General features: G+C 46.1%; 1 protein-coding gene across 1 annotated transcript; it reads left to right on the top strand.

The window, feature by feature from the left end:
• The first annotated feature begins 8746 nt into the window (after positions 1 to 8746).
• LOC134169542 (2-epi-5-epi-valiolone synthase-like) lies at positions 8747 to 15058 on the top strand. The gene is made up of 5 exons (XM_062630190.1): positions 8747 to 8916; positions 11015 to 11648; positions 13175 to 13408; positions 14016 to 14268; positions 14958 to 15058. The coding sequence occupies exons 1-5, from the start codon at positions 8747 to 8749 to the stop codon at positions 15056 to 15058; spliced, it is 1392 nt and encodes a 463-aa protein (XP_062486174.1).
• The last annotated feature ends 6196 nt before the right edge of the window (positions 15059 to 21254 follow it).

Below are 21254 nucleotides of genomic sequence, written 5' to 3'. Positions count from 1 at the left end.
TATTATTTTGGCAACAGAACGAACGCTCAGGGTTTCTGCAATCCACAGCCTGGAACAGTTTACACATTGTCAATTTTAGACAGAACTGGCTTTTTCCACATATCAAAATGTACACTGATAAATGGGAATTGTTCAGCGGACCCCATGTGGCTGGGTAATATACTGTAGCTCAAGAAAAGAATAATGAGGGTATCAGCTGGACTTCTGAATTAATGATACCTTAAATTAGTTTAATTAATTAGTTTAGTTACTAGAGTCATTTAGTTAACAGATTAATTAATGTTTGTTGAGTGCTTGCAGATAAAAGCTGCATATAAAGGCTGTTATTATAGGGTAGATTCAGAGGTGGGTTTTCTTCACGCTTTATTTGTCAGAGCACCAGTTTGATCCAGGGGCTCATACTCTGAGTGTGTCAGAGGGCACTGTATGGAGGTTGGATTGCTGATATTTTACAGGACATGGCCACAGTCAGTAGACAGTTGGTACCATATCTTACAAAACCGAGAGTTAGGACTTTTTGATCTCATCTCCTCTCCTCCAGGCCGTAGGCACACACAGACACAAAACCACACATCTGTGCACACTCTGCTGTATGGGTTCAGTTAACTCTCATTCTTCTTCCTTCCACTGACCCCTTTCTATGGTGTATTCTGAACAGAAAATCTAACAACATATTCATACAATCACAAAAAAACCCACAAGATTGCCAAGGAGTATCCATACCTCTTTGAAGTTGCCATTGCATCCAGGTAGGGGTCTAGCCCAAGAGCAACATCGAGAGCTTTTTGTAAGTAATTCTTGAGCTGCTCAGGAACACGAGAGTCACTGAGGGCTATTTCTTTGGCTTTGAGAAGGTTCTCAGCAATGAGTCCAGTTGGGGTTTCTGAAATGGAGGATAAAAAGAAGAACAATGATTTTGTAGCTGCTCAAATCAGCCGAAGAGGAATTTAGACTGCAAAAAGCAAGGGCTATATTTTTTTTTTTCCATACAAAATGCAGGTTTTTGAAGGACTATGAAAAGAATCAAAATTAAATAAAAATATATTATACTTCTAATTCATTTTCTGTTACAGGAATTCTCCTTTTTTCCCCTCCTAGCTGATTTTTTTTCTGAGAGGAAAGGATAAGAATGTTTCAAAACCATGAATTTTCACTTTTGAAGTGCTGAGACAATCACTGACCAAACAACTCCATATGAAGCCCACTCTTATAGGTAGCTTTTCCCATGGAGAAAACAGGGTGTTTCTTAAACTGCTCTTGCAAAACCAGACAGATCTTCTCTGCCAGGCCATGCAGGCACAGGGTCTGGTTTTGTAAAAAGGACGATCTACACTATCCATGGGCCAATAGGGTGCATGAGTGCCTCCAAAACCTGTGCACCACTCGATCTGTGCCAAAGAGTCTGCAGAGCAACCCATGATGCTCATGCCTAAAATACAACTACACCCATCCTAATGCAATCGAACTAGAAAACACTTCAATGAAAAGCTACTGTGCCAAATCCATGATGGCATAAAATCAAAGGTACTCTTCAGCTAATGATTTTAAGCAGGTGATGCAGCAAATCGCCCTGGCAGGAATGCAACCTCCTAAGCCTTCTTCTGCCTTCAACCTGCCATAACAGCTTACAGTGGTGATGCACCACCCTGAACCCTCTGTTTCCCAGGTCACAAAAAATAACTACAATTGAACCTCCCAACACCTTCTCACAAGTCAGACCCTGCCACCGGCTGACTGTTTAGGTAAAGAGAAACAGTCACACACAACACAACATGTTAGCATTTCAAAGGCTGTGGAAACATCTCCAGGGTCAAGATCACCCTGTCCTAGGGGCAAAGCCAATGTTGCCCATGGCAATGTACTTGCCCTGAGACCCAGAAAACCCATATGGCAGCAACACAATGATGGACCTCAGCAAGCTATGCCCCACAGAACAAGACATGGTTCAGAACTGTGGTCCACTCCTCAAGTGTAACAGAACATGATGGGCTATGAAAGCACTGAGGAGACCAGATTTCAAAGACACAGGGTAAGTAGCCTGTGAGTATAACTGAGGTGGAGCAGATTGCCCCTGGCAGGATTTTATTCTCCACAAAAGAGGACATGCTTCCTCTGGAGGACTAGCCCGAACAAGCTCAGCAGCAATGGGGTAAAGGCTTGTCCATGTGGAACCGCTGTTGTTGCAGGCACCATGTCCCCGTCCCAGGATGGATTTCTGGTGGGGTCCTGGATGCTGAGGAGGCATCCAACTGCCCCAGAGCCTGCAGGCAGAGCTTTGGTATAAAGCCACCGAGGACATCAAAGTATTACCTCATACAGGCAACTCCCCCATAGCCCACCACTGAGAAAGACTGTAGGAAGGCAAATGCAACGGGAGATACATAAATGCCTCTGACTTCTCTGTTTTCCATTTCTCTCCTATCTACTTAAAATGTCAGCTTGGATATATTCCCCGAACACTGGGTCTGATGGTGTTTTAACCCACTCTTGGTTAAAACCCATCCTCAACACAGGATGTGAGAAATCTCAAGTCTCCTCCTTGTGGAGATGACCACTTTGAGTGTCTCTTTCTACAACCCCCCCAGTACACCAAGATGACTTCATCAGAAGAGCACCAGGGTTTCCAGGTGCTGGGGACTGCTCCTTCCCTTGGTACCAAGGGGTACCACATGAATAAACTCATGTCTTTGGGAACGGAAAAAGGTCTAAACTTCCCCAAAGGTCTGTTTCTCAGAACAGCATTTCTCAGCTTTCTGGAGTTACTACAGTGACAACTCTGTTGGGTTTTGAGACAACTTCACTGGTTTTCGTTATCCAGATTACAAAAAAATTATGGAAGCAGACAAGGAACATAAAACATATGTGCATTTTACATGGCAATTACAGCTTAGACCAGATTTAGGGGTCATCTAAACAGCATCATGCTCTTCTCAGTAGCCCAATCTGATGTAGGAGGAAGGCAGATTGAGGCTGGCTATAGCAGCCCCTGGTTTACATCTCATGCCAATCTCTCACCATCAGGGGCAGCTTACACCTCTTTCAGTAGTTTTATAATTAATTGCAGGAATAACGTTTATAAATAATGCAGGAATAACCGTCCCTTCCCAGATCATGTCAGTCTGTTGACCTCAGCCCAGCTACATGTGGTGTGAAGACACACTGTGTGTGTTTACATGAGCGAGCATCTCCAGCTCCTGCTGTACAGCTGCAGGACGCTGGAGGCTGGGATCTGCTCGTCCTCCTGCCAAGCACTTGAGGCTTTTTGTTAAAGGGTAAAAACGTGTTTATAATCCATGTCGGATTTTAGTAATCATCATGTTATGCTTCTGAATGAGTAACAGACAAGATTCCGCTGGCATGCAAAGGGGGAGGAAAACAAGGTTTACCTCCAGCTGTTTTGTAACCTGTGTTATAACACCAGCATCAAGAAGTGCTAGCAGGGAGGGAGAGCATGCGGTGCCTGCTAAGAGCAACTCCATCTCTAACATTACACAACCTCTTCAGGAAATGCTGTGCTTTTTGCAGCCTGATGATGCTTTGCGCCAACAGCAGAGGTCAGAATTGGCTTCATTTATGCAAGCACCAGACAAGACGGAGCAGAGCTCATGGCCTGGCTGTGCTCAAGGCTCTGAGCACTAACGTGAGAGGAAATTTATGTAACTACTATCTTTTAATGTTCCTGCAGGAGATAGGGTTCATTTCAGTGCATACGTTTGCACAACCCCAGCAAAGTTTCTGGACTATATTAAGCACTAAACTAGATCACCTGGCTGCCTCTCTATGGCTCTGTCTATGCACAGACATGTCTTTCCTTTCCCCATCTACTTGTGCATTATCTTTTCCATACATACAAGGGGGAAAAAAAGGAAAGGAAAGGAAAGGAAAGGAAAGGAAAGGAAAGGAAAGGAAAGGAAAGGAAAGGAAAGGAAAGGAAAGGAAAGGAAAGGAAAGGAAAGGAAAGGAAAGGAAAGGAAAGGAAAGGAAAGGAAAGGAAAGGAAAGGAAAGGAAAGGAAAGGAAAGGAAAGGAAAGGAAAGGAAAGGAAAGGAAAGGAAAGGAAAGGAAAGGAAAGGAAAGGAAAGGAAAGGAAAGGAAAGGAAAGGAAAAAGGAAAGAAAGATGCCAGTAAAACTAAAGGAGAGCTCACTCAGAGGAGGAAAATGCTGCCAGGTGCAAAGCAGAGGGGTTCAAGTCCCACTATGAAAGAGTATGAAAGACTTGCTCAAAGCCTCCAGCAGCTTCTTGAAATGAGCCCCAGTTGCCAGCAAGATGGTTCCCAGCATCTTCCTTGGTAGATGCCAAGGGCAGTCAGCCTGTTTTACAGCTAAGCTGAATAGCAGTTTGCAGCTTCTACTGATTCTGAAATCATGCACTTGTGGTTCATACTAAAGTCAGGAGTCAGGATTGCAGGTGGGGGCAAAGTTGTATGTGGGGACATCAGCGTCCCCTGAGCAGTGCAGCACCATGGATGGAAATGCTGCTCCACAAGGGAAATTAAACTCTGAGCCTTGGGCTTAGATGGCATTTTTTGGGTGGGGGAGCCAGGAAAGCCAACAACAGGGTCCGATTTGTAGGGTGCTGCCCAGGGGATGGCACAGAGGCAGTCTGGATTTGGCAAAATCAAAGCAAAGATGCAGGACCAGATCTTTGGTTCCCATTTTGGGGCTTTTGGTTCCCATTTCACCTTCCAGCCTCTAGGTCAATATTGCAGCCCCAGAAGAGCTTCACTTCCCAGCCAGGGCAGAGCACTGATCCTGATCCACTCAAACACCATGCTGCCAGACAGCTCTATGCTCAGGTACCGAGTGCTCAGGCAGGAGATGCTCAGTGCTAAACCATCCCGAGCAATTGCAGCCATCTCATTCACCAAGGCACCTCAGGCATTGACAACAGTTTATCACAACACTCACCACTTTGTTTTAGCCTGCAAATACACCTCAGCTATTGCATTATACCAGGCCACCCTGTTTATGAAACCTACAATACAATGCTCAAACTATGTCCTTACCCACCAGAACCCTGCACACAAAATTGCAGCCTCTTAGTAGAACCTATGATACTTTTTGACCCAAACACATTAAACCCAGCTGTGATGTATGCCCACCATATGGATGGAGTGGTAGCAGGATGTGGTTGTGGCACATCTGGGGCTGCTTGGTGGCTCCAAACCCACCACCCATTAGCCCAGGCAGGGCCATGCACTTAGGCACAGACTTGTCATAGCCCACAAGGGGAAAAAAGCCAGGCAGCATGGGCCAAACCCAACTCCTTGGCTGTTAAACATTGCAGAGCATCCTGTGCAGAGCCGAAGTAGCTGAGGCGGGGAAGCTGCTGCTCATGGGAGGAACCAGGGTGCTAAACTCTACCTGAACTTCAGGGGAAGGCAAGGAAAACATGTGCAGACTGGTGCATTTTCTATGGGCTCTACTGCTGGAAAAGCAGTAGAAAAGCAGGATGCTGCCCTGTGCTCCCCTGCTTGGACTGGGGAGGCTCTGGAGTCACTGGCAGACAGCATGCAAAGTACACCTTTAATACATAAAGGACAGTGCATGAGGCAGGGGTAAGTGGTACACACCTGAAAAGCCCAAGGCAGTCAAGGGGAGTCTTTGACAGCTCCAGTGGGCTTTACATGAAGCTGTGAGAGAGCAAAGTCTCTCTGTTCAGAGCAGCCTGTATTCCCACCCTCAGCTGTTGATTTCAGAAATGGGACAAGAAAGGAAGCAAATACCTCATGTGTGTGTCACGCCAGGCACACAGGGCTAGCATCGGAAGCACCAAGGCAAGGTTAAAGCTGAAGAAAAAATACTTATACAAGCATCCCAATCCATCAGAAAGCAGTTACAGCCAAAGCTTTCTTGGTACTGCGAGTGCCCACCTTCCCACCCATTGATTTCCCCTGGGAGCATCCTCCTCCCTCCACTTCAGATTCCTGCATACACGTCTCCCTTGCTCAGCCTCAAACTCCTCTCCACATTAAGCCCTTTGTTTGCTCCTTTCTGCCAAGCCACAGAGCTTGCAGGTCACATCTCTGCAGGTACTGGGTGACCCAGGACTGCGGCATCACAGGGTCCCCTCCTGTCACGCCATCTGTCCTGGAGGTCCCCACCCCACACGGGGAGTTTACCTGCAGGGTTGTGCATGTTGCTTCTTGTCCTCCGGCCGCAGAGGGTGCTGCTGTGGCTTTGCTGCCCTGGGCTTGCTGCCCTGGAGAACAGCACGGCGGCTCTCAGGGTTAGTCGAGGGGATGGGCTTCACCCGCAATCACCTGAGCAGAGGATGCGCAGGGAGGATGGCCCCAGGCTGGGGCTGCACCCATTCCAGCTGCACCCGTCTGCCCCCACCCAGAGCACAGGAGCAAGTGAGATCCAACCCCACCTCACATGAAAAGAGACAAAAGACTCTCAGTGCCTTTGCTTTACGTAAGAGCAATGCTCACATCCTGACCCCAGGAAGCTACTGGGTCTCAAGGAGGTAATCAGCAGTTTCATAACCTTCTGGTTACACAGACATGTGTCCCAGCTAAAGCATCAGGTATGAGGCCAAAAAGTCCCAAGACTTTGAACCCCAGATTACCTACAAGTGATCCATAATTATGAGATCAGCATCGCCCTGCACAGCTGAACATCAGAGATGCTCTGGGTCCAGCTCAGAGGCCAGATCTCTGCATGGGCAGGAGGAGGTTGTATCACACAGGTACCAGTTGACCTGCACCCCCAGAAAGGGTCCCAGGAATGCACTGGCTGGAGGAAGCATCAGGAGAAGCAAGTGGGAACATTCAAAGTATTCAAAAGCCTAAGTTGGCTGGCAGGAGAGTTGGAGCAGAAAAGGCTGGTGAGGTATTAAAGCAAAGTAACTGAAGAGCATGTGATGGACCCGAGGTCAGCCAGCCGTCTCCTCTTCACACGGATGAAACGCAAACTGAAGTTAATGAGGAAACATGGACTACCCCATAACCAGAGTAGCATCTTTCACCTCTGGGATGTATCACCCTTGGCTTCTTCAGTCAAGGACCAGCCCAATGTTCCTGCAAAGTGTGGCTAGAGTCCATGGGTGGGCAGAGGAGGTGAACAAGCTGTGAGGAGCAGGTCTTTGCTTCAAGGCTCTTGGCATCCATTCTACACGACCAATGGTACAAAGACATGGCAGGTCTTGGCCACGGCAAGCAAATGGACATTGGAAAGTCACTTTGTAAATGTCTAGAATGAAACTGAAGGTATTTCAGTGCCCCCAGAATAGAATAGGAAAGTATAAATGGAAAATAAGTAAATGCACAGGACAAAAGAGTGAAAGAAAAGCAAATAAATTCCCAGTGCTCAGTGGATTGCTATTAATCAGAACAAATAAACAAGGCAAAGAGGACAGACCTCCTTGAATGCATAAGATTATTCCATTTTATGAGTTAGTAAACAAACTGCATTAGACCTGTACTCCCTGCAGAAAGCAATCCAAATTGTGTTTGGATTGGGAGGTAAAAATTCAGAATAGAATTTGATAAACTGGCTAAAAGCCTTAGTAAGACATCTAATCCACCCTCCACTAGCTTTGGAGGTGATTTTGAGCAAGTTCTTTCTATTCCAGTGACTCTATATTCCTCTTCTGTAAAATGGAATCTTTGCAATCCAGAGATGAAGGTAGCAGTGAGAACTAGATGTTAGGAATTATTATCCTTCCTGAAGCAAGGCTACATTGCTTTAAAGTTTGTGCTTATAGCTCTTTCCTAAAATAATTTTGAGGTAAATGTAGGTTTCCTAAGTGAGTTTGGCTGTAGTTACATCTACCTGAAATGAAGTGGTCTTGTCCTGATGGGCTCTTGAAGAACCACTTTTTCCAGCCTCTGCTTTTACGTCTAGTTTTGTTTTTCTTAATCTCTGTTTCCGGATAGCTTTTAGAAACATGGCCAAGAAGATGGTGAAGACAGGTTTGTACCTCTAGGCAGTGCTGGTGAAATCAAAGGAAGATCTCCCCTGTGCTCAGCACACAGAGCTGGGTGCCAAGGGAATGTTTGGTGTGGCAAGCTGAGCCCAGGGCCCTCTGAAAGCCCCAGCTGGAAGATGAACTGTGCATCCCTTGGTCACTCCACCACGCCATTGCTTCCTAGAGAAGGCGAATTCATCCCTCTGGCTGACTCCACCCCCGCCAGAACCAAGGTGCCTTTGGGGCAGGGCGATGGGGTCTCAAAACTCAGCTCATCCCTCAAAGAGCCCTTCTATTTGTTTTCATAACCATAAAAACTAAAACCAACATCAAATAAAGAAAAATCAGTTCCTCAACGCAAGAGATTGCCAGGAATGTGAGCCCAAAAGAGGTTTAACCAGCTGGTATTGACCCCAGCCCCATGCTCCTGCCTCACCTCACAAGGGAGGCTTAAAGCCGCAGCCAGACCAGAGGCTCCACACAGCAAAGTGGAGAACGTTGTGGCGAATCACACAGATTGCCTTTCATAACTTTAAATTTGCTGTAGGGCATCGTGTTGGAAGTTAATGTATGCACTCTACTGTACTTCTTACGCATTATAAAATCAGCCGATTATACAACCCCATCCTGGTACCTGCACGTGTCTTCAAAAGCTCCTGCCATCCCTAACATGTATCCCGCATTAGGTAAGCTTAGTTTTGTAATTAGTTTCCTCCATAGAGACAAGACCTCCCCTCCCAACAACTGATCACCTGCAGCCTTTAAAAGGCACCTCAAAGCCACCCACCAAGTTACAGGAGATCTCTTGACAGGGAGATTTTACCTTCTGGAAGCATGCCGGTGTCCAAAGAGGCCTCTGCTACTGCAGCCCTAGCCACTGTGCCACGGGAGCCCCGGCAGACAGACTTCCAACTGGTGCGAGTCAAGAGCACGTGGTGCCGGATCAAGAAAGGAGAAGCCCTTTCTGGCTGCGAGGACAAGATAACTCTCTCCGAAGCAAAAATGTAAGTATCGGAGCCCATGTTGCTCATGAACGACTGTTCTGGCTAGCCAGACTGTGTGGTCTCTCCATGGAGGGATGCATCTCAGATGGAAGAACCTTAAACCCACCATTATGTGTAAAACTATGGGAGAGTGGGCTTCAAGGTGCAACATGGCAGCACAGGTATTTGTTGTTCTTGGCATGACTTAGCCAAGTTACGGAGGGACTTTTATCAACAGCCTCAATTTTTATAGATGAGAAGTTTACTTTAAACTTGTGGAAAGCTCAGGCAGGGATTTCTGAATGCTGCACATGGGCTCTCCCTCCTGTATGTACATGAAATCTTTGTGTGCAAACGTTCATGTAGAGGCATGGGAGAGAGATGCATTTATAGAGACAGCTGTAGATAAATGAAATGCCTAGATGGGAAAAATAAACACAGTAGGTCACTGACAGGAGCAAAACCCATACATAACACATCTCTCAAAGTCACCTAATGCTGCTTCAGACAGAGGACAGAGACAAATCTTCCCCAGGGATGCATACAGCTCTTTGCTGATATTACTTCCTTCCAGTGAATTATCCTTTAATTACAGGATACTCCTTGTCATGAGCACATGGAGCCCCATTTTGATGCAAGTCTTCTTTAATACAGCTACGTTTTTCATGACAGTTTTCTAGCATTTCTCATACTCAGGTTTTAATGTCACAAATCTAACCCTTTACTCAGGCAGGTTGGAAGGATCTTCAACAGTGCTGGCAATGGGCTGTGGATGCCCACAAGCATTGCTCAGAGGGAGCTGCAGCAGATATAAAAGGATCTCAGCAGACCCAAAGGCAGTCTGCTGGACCTCGGTCAATAGCAGAATGAGCCTAAGGCCCAGGTTGCAATGGATGCTAGCTGCGCCATGTGGCACCCAAATCTGATTCCACCAACTAACATTCAAAATTATCCTGTCTCTTAGAAGGGTAACATACCAGAGATAGGTGCACAAGCAGTCAAAGCAGAGCTAAAAGGTGGATGTTTGGTGCATTAAAATGCACACAATGATGTTTTTTCTAATACTGCATTTTAAAAGCCCAGAAGACATTTTCTGGGAGATATAAATCCTCACTGTTTTTCTTTAACACTTTGAAGTTTGACTTAGAGGCAATTTGGTAAAGAAAACAGAGAAGCATCTATTTGGACCTGTAAGAGAAATTTCAGTCATGTAGAAAGAAATCGGGCATGTAGGGAAATCTGATTATCCAATGAGCCATCTGCTCATTCAAAACACAAAACAAAGGTTCACAGAAACTGTCAGGTTTTACCCAAACGCAGCTCAAAGAAGAGGTCTTAAATAAAATAGATTTTGCAGTTTCCTTCTCTCCTTTTTTTTTCTCTTTCTTGATTCCAAACAAACTAAAATAGCCACTTCTTTTCCCCTTGCTCCCCCTGTCCCACAGAAGTAATAAGTGAGTCATAGGGCTTTGTTCTTCACTGTTTTAAGGTACTACATGTTGGCTTTGTAGGCTTTCGTCTATCCTTTAAAACTCCAGTATGGAAATCTTTCCCAACCCTCAAATCACTATTTTCCCATTTGGGATAAATTTCTATCATACCTCTGTCAAGGTAAAGAGATCCAGGGCTCCATTTGGAGCATTGCAGAAGCACTATTTGGTAAGGAGGTGTGTGGCTGTGTGTAGAGACAGGAATAAATCGACTCTTATCACCCACATATATTGGGCAAAGGATGTTTGCTCCATAAATACTTTGGAAGATTTTGACAATCTTTTCCCCGCTCACATCTTGGAAGCTGAAATGACTGGTCTGGGGTTTTCTGCTGAGGTTTTCAACTCCCAGCATGAATAACATGCTCCAGCCCTGTCTGATCACTACCACATAGAAATTCAGACATTTGACTGTTCACTAAGACATGGGAGGTTTCTCCAGTACTAAAGCAGTTGAGCCCTGACACCCAGGAGAGCCATCCCACCCTCACAGCCCCGCATTTTGCAGTGCACAGGCAGAAGACTCCACATTCCCCACCTCCCAGCTACATCCTTAAACTTAGTTCAGACATGCAAAGTACAAAAGAAGAACATACTGATTTCAAGCCATGTTTTCTGACCCTTGCCAGAGGTGAATGCATCTCCGAAGGTGGGATTTCCTGGACAATTGAAGCTCCAATCTATTTTTGCTACAAAGTGGCAGAAACATACAATATACTGGATCCTGCTAACGCGACTCTGCTCTGGGGTCACCTTACTGACCCAAAGCAACTAGAGCTAGCCACTAGTGGCAATAAGAAGCTGAGGCGCTTTATTGTCATAGATGAAGTCGTTGATGAACTTTATGGCTCCAAAGTCAGAGAATACTTTGAAGAGAATAATGTTCAGCACAAAATCCTTGCCTTGCCTACCACTGAGGAGACAAAATCCATGGACTTGGTCTTGAACATCTTACAAGAAGTCCAGAACTTCAGCATTGACAGGCGAACCGAGCCCATCATTGCCATTGGAGGAGGCGTCTGCCTGGACATCGTAGGGCTGGCTGCATCTCTCTATAGAAGACGTACCCCTTACATTCGGGTCCCAACCACCCTCCTCTCGTACGTTGATGCCAGTGTGGGGGCAAAGACTGGGGTGAATTTTCTGCAGTGTAAGAACAAGCTCGGGGGCTACACCCCCCCTGTAGCCAGTTTCCTGGATAGATCCTTCATCCAGAGCATTCCTCGGCGACACATCTCCAACGGCCTTGGTGAAATTTTAAAGGTATGAAATTTTGCAACTGCAGTTTTCCAAAGCTGAAATCATAGAACGATAGTTTGGGTTGGAAGGGATTACTAAAGGTCATCTAGTCCAACCCCCCTCAACAGGCAGGGACATCTTCAACTAGATCGGATGGCTCACTGCCCCGTCCAACCTGATGTTCAGTATTTTCAGGGATGAGTCATCTAGCCCTTCTCTGGGCAACTGTTCCAGTGTTTCACCACACTCATCATAAAAAATTCTTTAGTCTGAATCTACCCTCTTTTAGTTTAAACCATTACCCCTTGTCCACAACAGGGCCTACTAAAAAAATCTGTTCCCATCTTTCTTATAAATTCTTTTTAAGTATCAAAAGGCCACAGTGCTGTTAAAATGTTCATCAGCATTCATGGCATTGTATAAACCATCTTATAGAAACAAAGATGGGCCATTAGGCTGCATGGGGACTTATAACTCTCATTGAGCAGATATATATATTTTTACAGCTGCTAAACTTGTTAGAACTCCCTTACACACAGTGCCTGGTACTAACCCTGCTGAGTAAACCCCAGCACTCAAGGCCAGACACAGACACAGCACAACCAGGGAAAAAAAAGCATCTTCCCATTGAGGCTGATCTATAGCACTCAAATGAACTGCTGGCAGAGAACCTGAGGCTCATTATACTGCGGATTAATAACAATCTGCCAGATCATTTGCACCTACCTCGCTAGCTATGTCAAGTGTGGTCAACCCATCCACCGTGAGATAAAGTCTACATCTAAAATTACCTGGAAAGTGCACAGTAAATGGTTTTATGCCTGAAGAGGTCTGAAAACTTTTGATAAAGCAAAGGTTCAGGCTATTAAAGTATATTAGAGATGAGTTCGTCAGTAGCATTTTTCAGTGCTTGCACAGTGGGAATTCCCCAGGACACCTGGAGGTTTCTGGCAGTCATTGGGAAAGCCACAGGTTACCATTCCCCACTGCAAGACAGTGCAAATGCCTGAGTCAGAGGGCAAAAAATTACACACTTATAACAACAAAAGCACTTCTGAACCCTCAGAGGCTCTATACTGCAATGCTTTCCCACCTTCCCCTGCTCAAAGAGCAATCCCAAGTGCTCCCATCATCTCTGCCATTTTAACAGAGCCCCACTGGTCATTTCCATGCCACCTTTTGCACACATCTTCACTTACCATAGCTGACAAGATGTGTAACAGGTCACATTCCCTAGGGACCTGTTGAATATTCACCAAATAAACACATGCTAACCAGGAGCTGTGTCTACAGAAATACAGAAACACTTTTTCAGGTTGTAGAGGTAGAAATTGCCCATGTACCAAGTGCTCAGGTACTGGAGGGTTGGAAATAGATGATGCTTAAGGTCACTTCCAACCCAAATCATTCTATGATTCTGTGATTTCTTTGCTAGTGTATAATATGATAATGTGGTATTATAGTTCAATCTATTGAAACTCACATTTTCAACAGCACATACAGGGATCACACAGTTATCTTTTAATTACCTCTCCCATTCTTTGTCCTAGATGGCACTCATGAAACACAAAGGGCTGTTCGACCTGCTCAAAAGACATGGAAAATACCTGCTGGACACCAAGTTCCAGTCCTGCAGTGGCTGTGCTGACCACGGGGATGCAGCACTGCAGACTACTAGGATTGCTATTGAAACCATGTTGGAAGAGCTGGCTCCCAACCTCTGGGAGGATGACCTGGACAGACTGGTTGATTTTGGTCACCTTATAAGCCCAGAGCTGGAAATGGTGAGTGACAGAATTTATATTGCAACATCCATTGAACAAAAATATTAAAAAAAAAGAAAGAAAGATGTTTTCAGTCAGCAGCATGAAAACTTTGTGGAAAAGTAGCTAAACTCCAGGTTTGTGCATGCTACCTCAGGTCACCCAATGCATCCAGCCTGGTCCTATTGGATAAAGAGACCCATGCCCTTTTCTCCCACACTTCCACCTGTGTTTCCAATTCAGACCATAGGCCAGTTATTGCTTCTTACCAGGCACTTACCAAAGCACAAAGACAACCAGAAATTGCCGGTAAGGAATGAAGGGGGAAGATTAGACCTTAGGCAACATTCAGAGCTCTTCCCTCCATGCCATAGTGCTCTTTATTAGCGATTTGAATGGGAGGAAAATTAGATCCTGGAACCCTATGAGAGATTTTACATGTAATTAATCACATATAAACCGGATCATCCTCTGCAGCCCATAAATATCAAGATGCTAACATCCAACAAACCTGTACTGCTGCGAGTTGAATGTCAATTTTCACGAGTACTTTTAGAAAGAAAAGAACTACGTATTTACTATTTGCCAACCCAGACCTTTCCTCCCACACGCCTTTGCTCCATTCCAGAGGGTTTTGCCAGCACTGATGCATGGAGAAGCTGTGAACATCGACATGGCATTCATGACATACGTTGCCCACACACGCGGGCTCATCACCACCGAGGAGAAGGAGCAGATCATCCAGTGCATGAGAGGCCTGGAGCTGCCCGTGTGGCACAGGGGCTGCAGCTGGCCCCTCATCCAGACAGCTCTCATGGAGCGCCTGAAACACAGTGGGGGACAGCCCCGGATGCCTCTCCCCACCGGCCTCGGTGTAGCAGGTACTGCAATGAGGGACATCAACGGGGGCCCAGGAGCGGGTGCTTGGGGGGCAATGGGCATCCAGCATAGTGACATGCTGGAAAACATGCCCTTAGCTCTGCAGTTGTGCATTCCTGCTTTTACTTGTGCTTTCCTTAACATCTCAATACACCCATTGAGAGACAGGATCCTTCTCTTGTGTGTAACCACTCAGTTAAGGACTGAGTATAATTTATTATAGTATGATCAACCAATTCGCTTTACAAAGGTGTTTGCAAATGGACAGTCTAAATGTAGCACTCTGGCAGACAAACCAAGAATGTCATAAGGGAAAAACAATTCCTCTGTAATACTTGAGAATATTTGTTAAATAATCCTTAGCAAAAGGAATTAAACATATTAGTGTGCCTAGAAACAATACTTGAAAACTAAATAGTATCTGTCAATAGCTGGGATTAAACACTCATAAGATTTAGAAGTAAAACCCAAAATAACCAACCCCTGGCATAGAAGCAATGCATGGGACCAGGTTGTGATCTCTTGCATCAGTATCCATCCAGACTATTTGCATGAAGCTCAGTCCCTACACACTCACAAGAAAACAGACTCTCATAAACTATTTGGAGCTACTCTCCCCCATAACAAGTTAGCACAGAAAAGCAGGAAAAGCTTCTCTGGTGTTCTCTTAACTACAAGTCTTATTTCACAGAGATATTTAATGACACTAGTGAAGAGACCCTGGAAAAAGCATACAAGCTGTGGATCAGGGACTGCAAGATGGAGCTGGAAGAAAAGCCGGCTGCTCTCTGAGACCTGTGATCCTGAGCTGATGGTCCTGTCCCACACCTGAAGCTGTTCACATCGTAACTTAGTGGGCAGGGTTACACCCCAGAGCTGCGTGGACCAAGAAGAATATAGGTATTCTCTGACCTGATTTACCTCGTTCAGTTGCTCTATTTAAAATGAATTCATTAGTGCTCAAGAAGTGGTGGCTCAGATGTGAAACCACCAAGTGCCCATAGCATAGTTCATAGCAAACTGTCTCCTTTGAGGTAGTGAGCAATATTTATTCATTCACTCAATCCAACCTGGGTCTGCCAGAGTTTTCCCAGCTCCCATTGTCACACCAATGCTTATTGTTGGACCCCTGAAGCCAGGAGGTTTATGTGACTCATATAGCATGTAAAAAGAAGTGGGGCATCTCCATGGCACCATGAAAAGCCTCCATGCTGTAGAAAATATTTGAAGTGGGTTACGTCCTTCATTGGTTTTGGCATTCTGGGTTGTTCTTGATTTTCAGCTCACTGAAACTAGCTAAAAAAGTAACTCAGGAACCAGCCTTTACTCCTGGTATAAGGGAATGACACACTTGGATTATAGGCACCATTACATAGCCACAGATCAGCAGATATCACTGCTGTTGAAGCACAATGGGAGCTGTATCTTGACAGCATGGTAGCCCTATGTCTTGGGACTCTTGAGATGCTGAGGACATGCTGGCAAGACTCATCTTGCTGCCAAAATGTATAGCAGTGGTTTTACTGCACACCCCCTACAAGTGGTGTGACAAATAGGGTAGGATTTACATTGGTGTTGCCTATGAACAAAGCTGAGTACCAGGCTATCGCACAGAACCCCATGGGCATCGCTATGGAGCATGTGCCATGGGTCTCCTCATACCTGGCGGGGGCTGCTTCCCCATTGTGGTGCTTTCTGGGTAGATAAGGTGAGCTGTGGAAAGCCAAGAGAAAGAGGACTCCAAGTGAGTTCATCATCTTCAAGCAGCCTTGGTGCCACGTCTCAGGATGCTGACAGACTCACAGCAGATTGTACGTCAGATGCTAGCTGAAAAATGTAAAGGTAATGTCATCCTTCTCCCTGGAGGATAAATCAAACGGATCACAATCAGCAAACAACCTTTGAGTTATTTACAGCATTATTTTTTCCCCTTATGCCATACCTGTTTGTGCTGCTGTGCTGACTTCTGTTCTGCTGAAATAATAAAAGCTATTAAAACTGGAAAACTTCTAAAATAATGATTCCATCACTGCACTCACTGTGTGCCTGTGGACATTTGCATGAGCTCGAGAGACAGACACTGGGGGGATGAGGAATAGAGCTGACATAATAAATCCATTTTCCTCTTTAGCCTGGAGAAGATGTGCCTAAAGATACACAAAAATACTTCCTCATCCCTCCTTCAGAGCCACACGTAGCTCTAACTTCAGAATGGGTTTTCACACAGATGGTACCACCTTACCATGCAGAGCTTGCATAGTGCCCTCGCAGCAAACAATAAAAGCACATCCTCAGAGCCACATCTTCCCATAGAAATAATCCCTTAATGCCCTGAGTTAAGTAAGCCAGTGGCTCAGGATATAGATGAAGTTCTTTCCTGTTACCACACCATCAAACAGGTTCATTCAGCCAGGTCCAGACTGCAGCCATCAGGAGGACAAAGCATCACTACCACTCGCAGGGAAGCCATCTGCACCGTCAGCCTTTCACTGGAACAGAAGGGACAGTGCAACAGGGGGCTAGGTGAGGGCCTGAACTTTTTAGGAGTGTGAGGGAGCCCCAAGGACAGCAGTGCTGAGGGGCAATGTGCTGACAGCCTCCAACTGGGGAGCTGCTTGTTCTCCACCTTATCTGGTGCTGGCCGTCTCTTGAATATGACCTAAGACCGGAGACCTGTAGCTTCAGTGCTCCTCCCCTGGAGTTTATAGTGATCACTTGGGTACACTCACAAGTGGTTTGTATCCTTTCCAGCAGCTGGAAGGGCCATTTTCAACATAAGATTATCTAGAAATGAATGAGGTGCAGGAAATGTTCAAGGTCAGTTTGGACAGGGCTTTGAGCAACCTGGTACAGTGGAAGGTGTCCCTGCCTGTGGTGAGTGTTGGAACTGGATGAGATTTAAGGTCCCTCCCAAACCATTCTAGGATTATGAGCTGCCCAATAGTCATTGTCCTTCAGTGCTGCAGTCCCACTCCTGCCTACCCACATGGAGGAGGTACCAAACAAACATCAACTTGAGTTGCCTATTTTAAATGTCCAGGGAGAGACTCTCGGATCCCAAAGGCATTTAGCACTCCAGTCCCATGGAAAGCCAAGCAGCAGCTTGGTGGGGTCCAGCCAAACTGAGCCCAAAAGTGTCCCAAACCACACATACACATTAAGAGCCAACATCTAGGACTGATGTGCTCTTGCTGACAGTGATGTGGCTGCAGGTCACCTGCCGTTCCCACACGTTGGCTTTGCCTCCATCTTCAGGAGCCAGTGTGTGTGTGTCTAACAGCACATCAAAGGAGCTGGAGCACAATTAAGACTGAAAAGTGAACACATGATTATTACTTTTTACCCTCCCTTCTGCTGCGGGTGACAGAACGCAATCAACCCTGACGTGCTTGGTTGCTTAGTAGCAGCCAGCCACATTTTTAATTATATACTAAAATATGCTAAAGAACATAAAACGGCTGTGTGACTAATACGTGTATATCAAGAAAGGCATGTGACAGCAGCTAAATTGCTTCAGTGTCTGATAAAGAGTGGCCCTGCCAGGCTTGTCATCAGAAGATCAAGGGAAGGAGGTGGAAATTATTATTAATAAAAAAAATGACTTTTTGAAATACACCTTATTGTTTGCAGTGCATTTTTGTTACTGTCTAGCATGAATTTAATTCTTTTCCATTTATTCAGCTTTGATTTAATTCCTGCTTTTTCAAACAGAACTATTATCATTAGACCTAAAATCTCTGCTTATTTTCTTATTACCTCCAATCTCGTATTACTTCAAAATAGAAAAGTAGGAAGCCACACAGGACAAAGCTGGGCTCTCCTCAGCACAAGTTCTTCATAGATTTGTTTGATCAAAATTACTTTAGCGGTCAGAGAACAAGAAATTATTTTGTTACTTACAAGTTCTGAAGTAATTTCTATTGCAAAAACCTGCTCCAGGAACTGCTTTTCAGCAGGGAAAAAGAAGAATAAAAGAGGAAGAATACGAGCTCTAATTTCAATAAGATCCCTTCCAATGCAAACCATTCTGTGATTAATAAAGGAGTATCTAAGCAGTTGCTGTTCACATGGCCAGTCAAAAGCATTCGGTGTGACCGGTGTAAAACCCGGAGCAGGCCAGAGACCTTGAAGGCACTAAAAGGTTTGGCTGAATGTGTTTGAAGTGGCGAAACAAACAGCGCTGAACCTAACAGCAACTGCTCTGTTCCTCCTGTGGTGCAACACGTGCTCAACCTTTCCACGCTTGTCTGGCTGGAGCCGGCACCCCCAGTACAAATTGCACGCTGTGTTCGGAGAAACAGCTTGTGAACGGCAGCGTTAAATCACGGCTCGGCTCAGAGCGAGGCGAGTTTGCTGCGGGTGCCGGGGTAGAGCTAACGTGGTACCGCAGGGAATGCCACCGGCCAGTGACTCCGAGATCATCACTGCAGCAGGCGTGATCAGCGAGGGCAGCCTGCCCGCGTTAAAGCCTCGCAGCAGGAAGGATGCAGCCCCACAAGAGTGTGCTGTTCCCTGCCTTTTTAACTGGTGTCTAGCTGGCTGCTATCAAAGGCAGACAGGAAAGCCAGCGGGAGCAGGGAGTGCTGGAGAGGCACTGCTGAATGGTGGGAGAGCGAGGAAAGCGTCTGAGAGAGACCAGAGCACCCAGGCTCTGTGCCCCACCTACCAAACCCTGCTGAGAGCCCAGAGCACATCTCAGCCACCCAGTGCACCTTTACCAGCACCAGCCTTATTCCCGTGGGATGAGCACCACGCTCAGGCAATGGATTTCATGCTACAGCCAGGCACTTGCCTTCCTTCCCAAAGGATTGCAGCTGCCCAGCCTACCGGTGGCTATAGAGAGGTGACCACTGACAGGCTGTGCCCAGCTCCCAAAGCCTCTGACAGGGGGTCCTGCCCTCAGCAGATAAATCAGGCATTGAGGATTTCTCCCATAGCTCCTTTGAGACAGCATCCACAATATGCAGTGTTGTACATCAACCCCATGGCGATCTCTATAAATACATTAAAAGAGAAATCAATGTTTAGATGTTTTGCATGCCCTGGCTTGTCCTACTCACTTAGCAGCCTCCCCATTGCCTTGCACAACTCTTAGGGCCAGCATTAATATAGACGCCTGTCACAAGAAACATCATTTCCCTTTATGACCATAGAGCACAAAGGTGTCTCAGCCCCAGAAAGCGCAGGGATGGGGTAGAAGAATGGCAGCACAAGGGGCTGGGAGCTGCTTCTCTTCCTTCAGACATGCATCTGTCCATGTTCAGCGCTGAAAGAGCTGAATCCTTCTCAGCCTTTGCAACCTTTGAATCCTTTGCAACCTAGATGAGAAAGTTGAAACAAGGAAGAAGCTGCAGCCTTAGGCCTTGGTGAAGATCAGCATGAGCTGCTGTGAAGAGAGTCACTCACAAAACCCTGCTTAAAAATTAAGCAGTTTCAGGGAAGGGTGCACTTTGGCTCACAGGCAAAGACAACAGTGATGGGCAGTGCATGTGCATGTAACCCGTGAGCCAGCATCTTGCAAGTCTTACTGATTCTAGTAAGTCAGGATAGGGTTGTACAATCAGCTGGTTTTATAACACGCAGCAAGTACAAGAGGTGCATACATTAACTTCCAACATGATGCCCTACAGCAAATTTAAAGTCATGACAGGCAATTTGTGTGATTCTCCACAACTTCAGGAACCCCCTTTGCTACGTGGAGCCTCTGATCTGGCTGTGGCTCCAACCCTGTGTCTGCGCAATCCCCACCTCCTTCCTGGCACCAGGAGCTGCCAAGCTCCCAGCTGCACCTTCTCATAAGGAAAGCACAATGCTTTCCTTATGATGTGATATGGTGACACTGCCATTAGTGTGACAGGGTCCTGCTGTGCTGCCTCACCATGCAGTTGAGCCCTGCAGCATCCCATGGCCACAGCCCTTCCCAGCAATCCATACCCCTCCAGGTATGGAAGCCTTATCTTTCACACCCGCTTTCTTACCCTGCACAGCATTTCCCAGGCTTGTCCAAAGGAACTAAAAGGCTCCCGAACAGACCTGCGGCCACCTCTGCTGACACACATCAAGCAACTGCTTACAGCCACTACCCCTACGATGGGTTTTCTTCCTGCTCCTACTGGGTTCTGCAACCCAAGCAAAACCTGAGGCTGCTCCCAACAGCAAGGAATTCACTTCCAAAATGCAGTGTAGCACAACTGACCACCAACAGGAATGACAAAATACATCTAAAACCTCTTAATTATATTCTAGGCTGATGATAAATACATTTCCTATTGCAGTACTACGATGTCACATTCTAACACTGTGCTGAATCTCTAAAGAAACAGCATTACAAAACCTGCTGGGAACACTCACAAGCTTTAACTCAAATGTATTCTACAAAGAGGGAGCAGGGCTTTTCTGCTGCAGTCCTAACAGAGTCAGGTAGTTTCACCCAGTATTTTGTTTGGTTGGTTTTTAAACTGATTGATGCAGGACAGCCAGTCATTTTTAACAGCAACTGAATTAAATACTCTGTACTCCAAAGAGGTATCAGATTTTCAAGACACAAATAGGCCAAATTCAAAACTTCTGTGGTTGGTATTCAGGGTGAGATAATACACATTAACCACCACCACTGCAGCAATGTCCACAGAGATAGTGAGGACCCCATGCACAGTAAGCGACAGCCTGTGGAAGAACAAGATGAGGAGGGATGATAGCAACAGAGAGACAGGGAAAGATGATGAAGATGGGAAGACAAGACTCCAGCTGGTTCCTCACCAGCACAAGCCAGGAGCTGCTGTTTGCATGTTGGGTGAGTGGAGGGTACAGAGAAGCAACCCGGGGTGAGCAGTGGAGGACTGGGGTCTCTCCGTACACAGGTCCGTAGTGCCTTTGCACGAGCGACAGCAGGGCAAAGAGGTGCAGCACCCCAAGGCCTCACTGAGCTCGTGCCTGAGACAAGGGTATGGCAAAAGGCAATGGAGCTGGGGCAGTTTTGGCAGACACC

Source organism: Pezoporus occidentalis, unplaced genomic scaffold, assembly GCF_034315485.1.
Source record: "Pezoporus occidentalis ecotype Australia unplaced genomic scaffold, CSIRO_AGI_Poc_V1 ctg35, whole genome shotgun sequence".
Taxonomy (NCBI): domain Eukaryota; kingdom Metazoa; phylum Chordata; class Aves; order Psittaciformes; family Psittacidae; genus Pezoporus; species Pezoporus occidentalis.
Note: the sequence above shows the minus strand (reverse complement) of the source record. Positions and strands in the feature narration are given on the sequence as shown.

Excerpts from the sequence above, each read along its gene's own strand:
- LOC134169542 (XM_062630190.1), top strand. The coding sequence starts at position 8,747 with ATGCCGGTGTCCAAAGAGGCCTCTGCTACTGCAGCCCTAGCCACTGTG. Across the intron at positions 13,409-14,015 it reads TAAGCCCAGAGCTGGAAATG|AGGGTTTTGCCAGCACTGAT; the intron begins GTGAGTGACAGA and ends GCTCCATTCCAG. Across the intron at positions 14,269-14,957 it reads CACCGGCCTCGGTGTAGCAG|AGATATTTAATGACACTAGT; the intron begins GTACTGCAATGA and ends CTTATTTCACAG.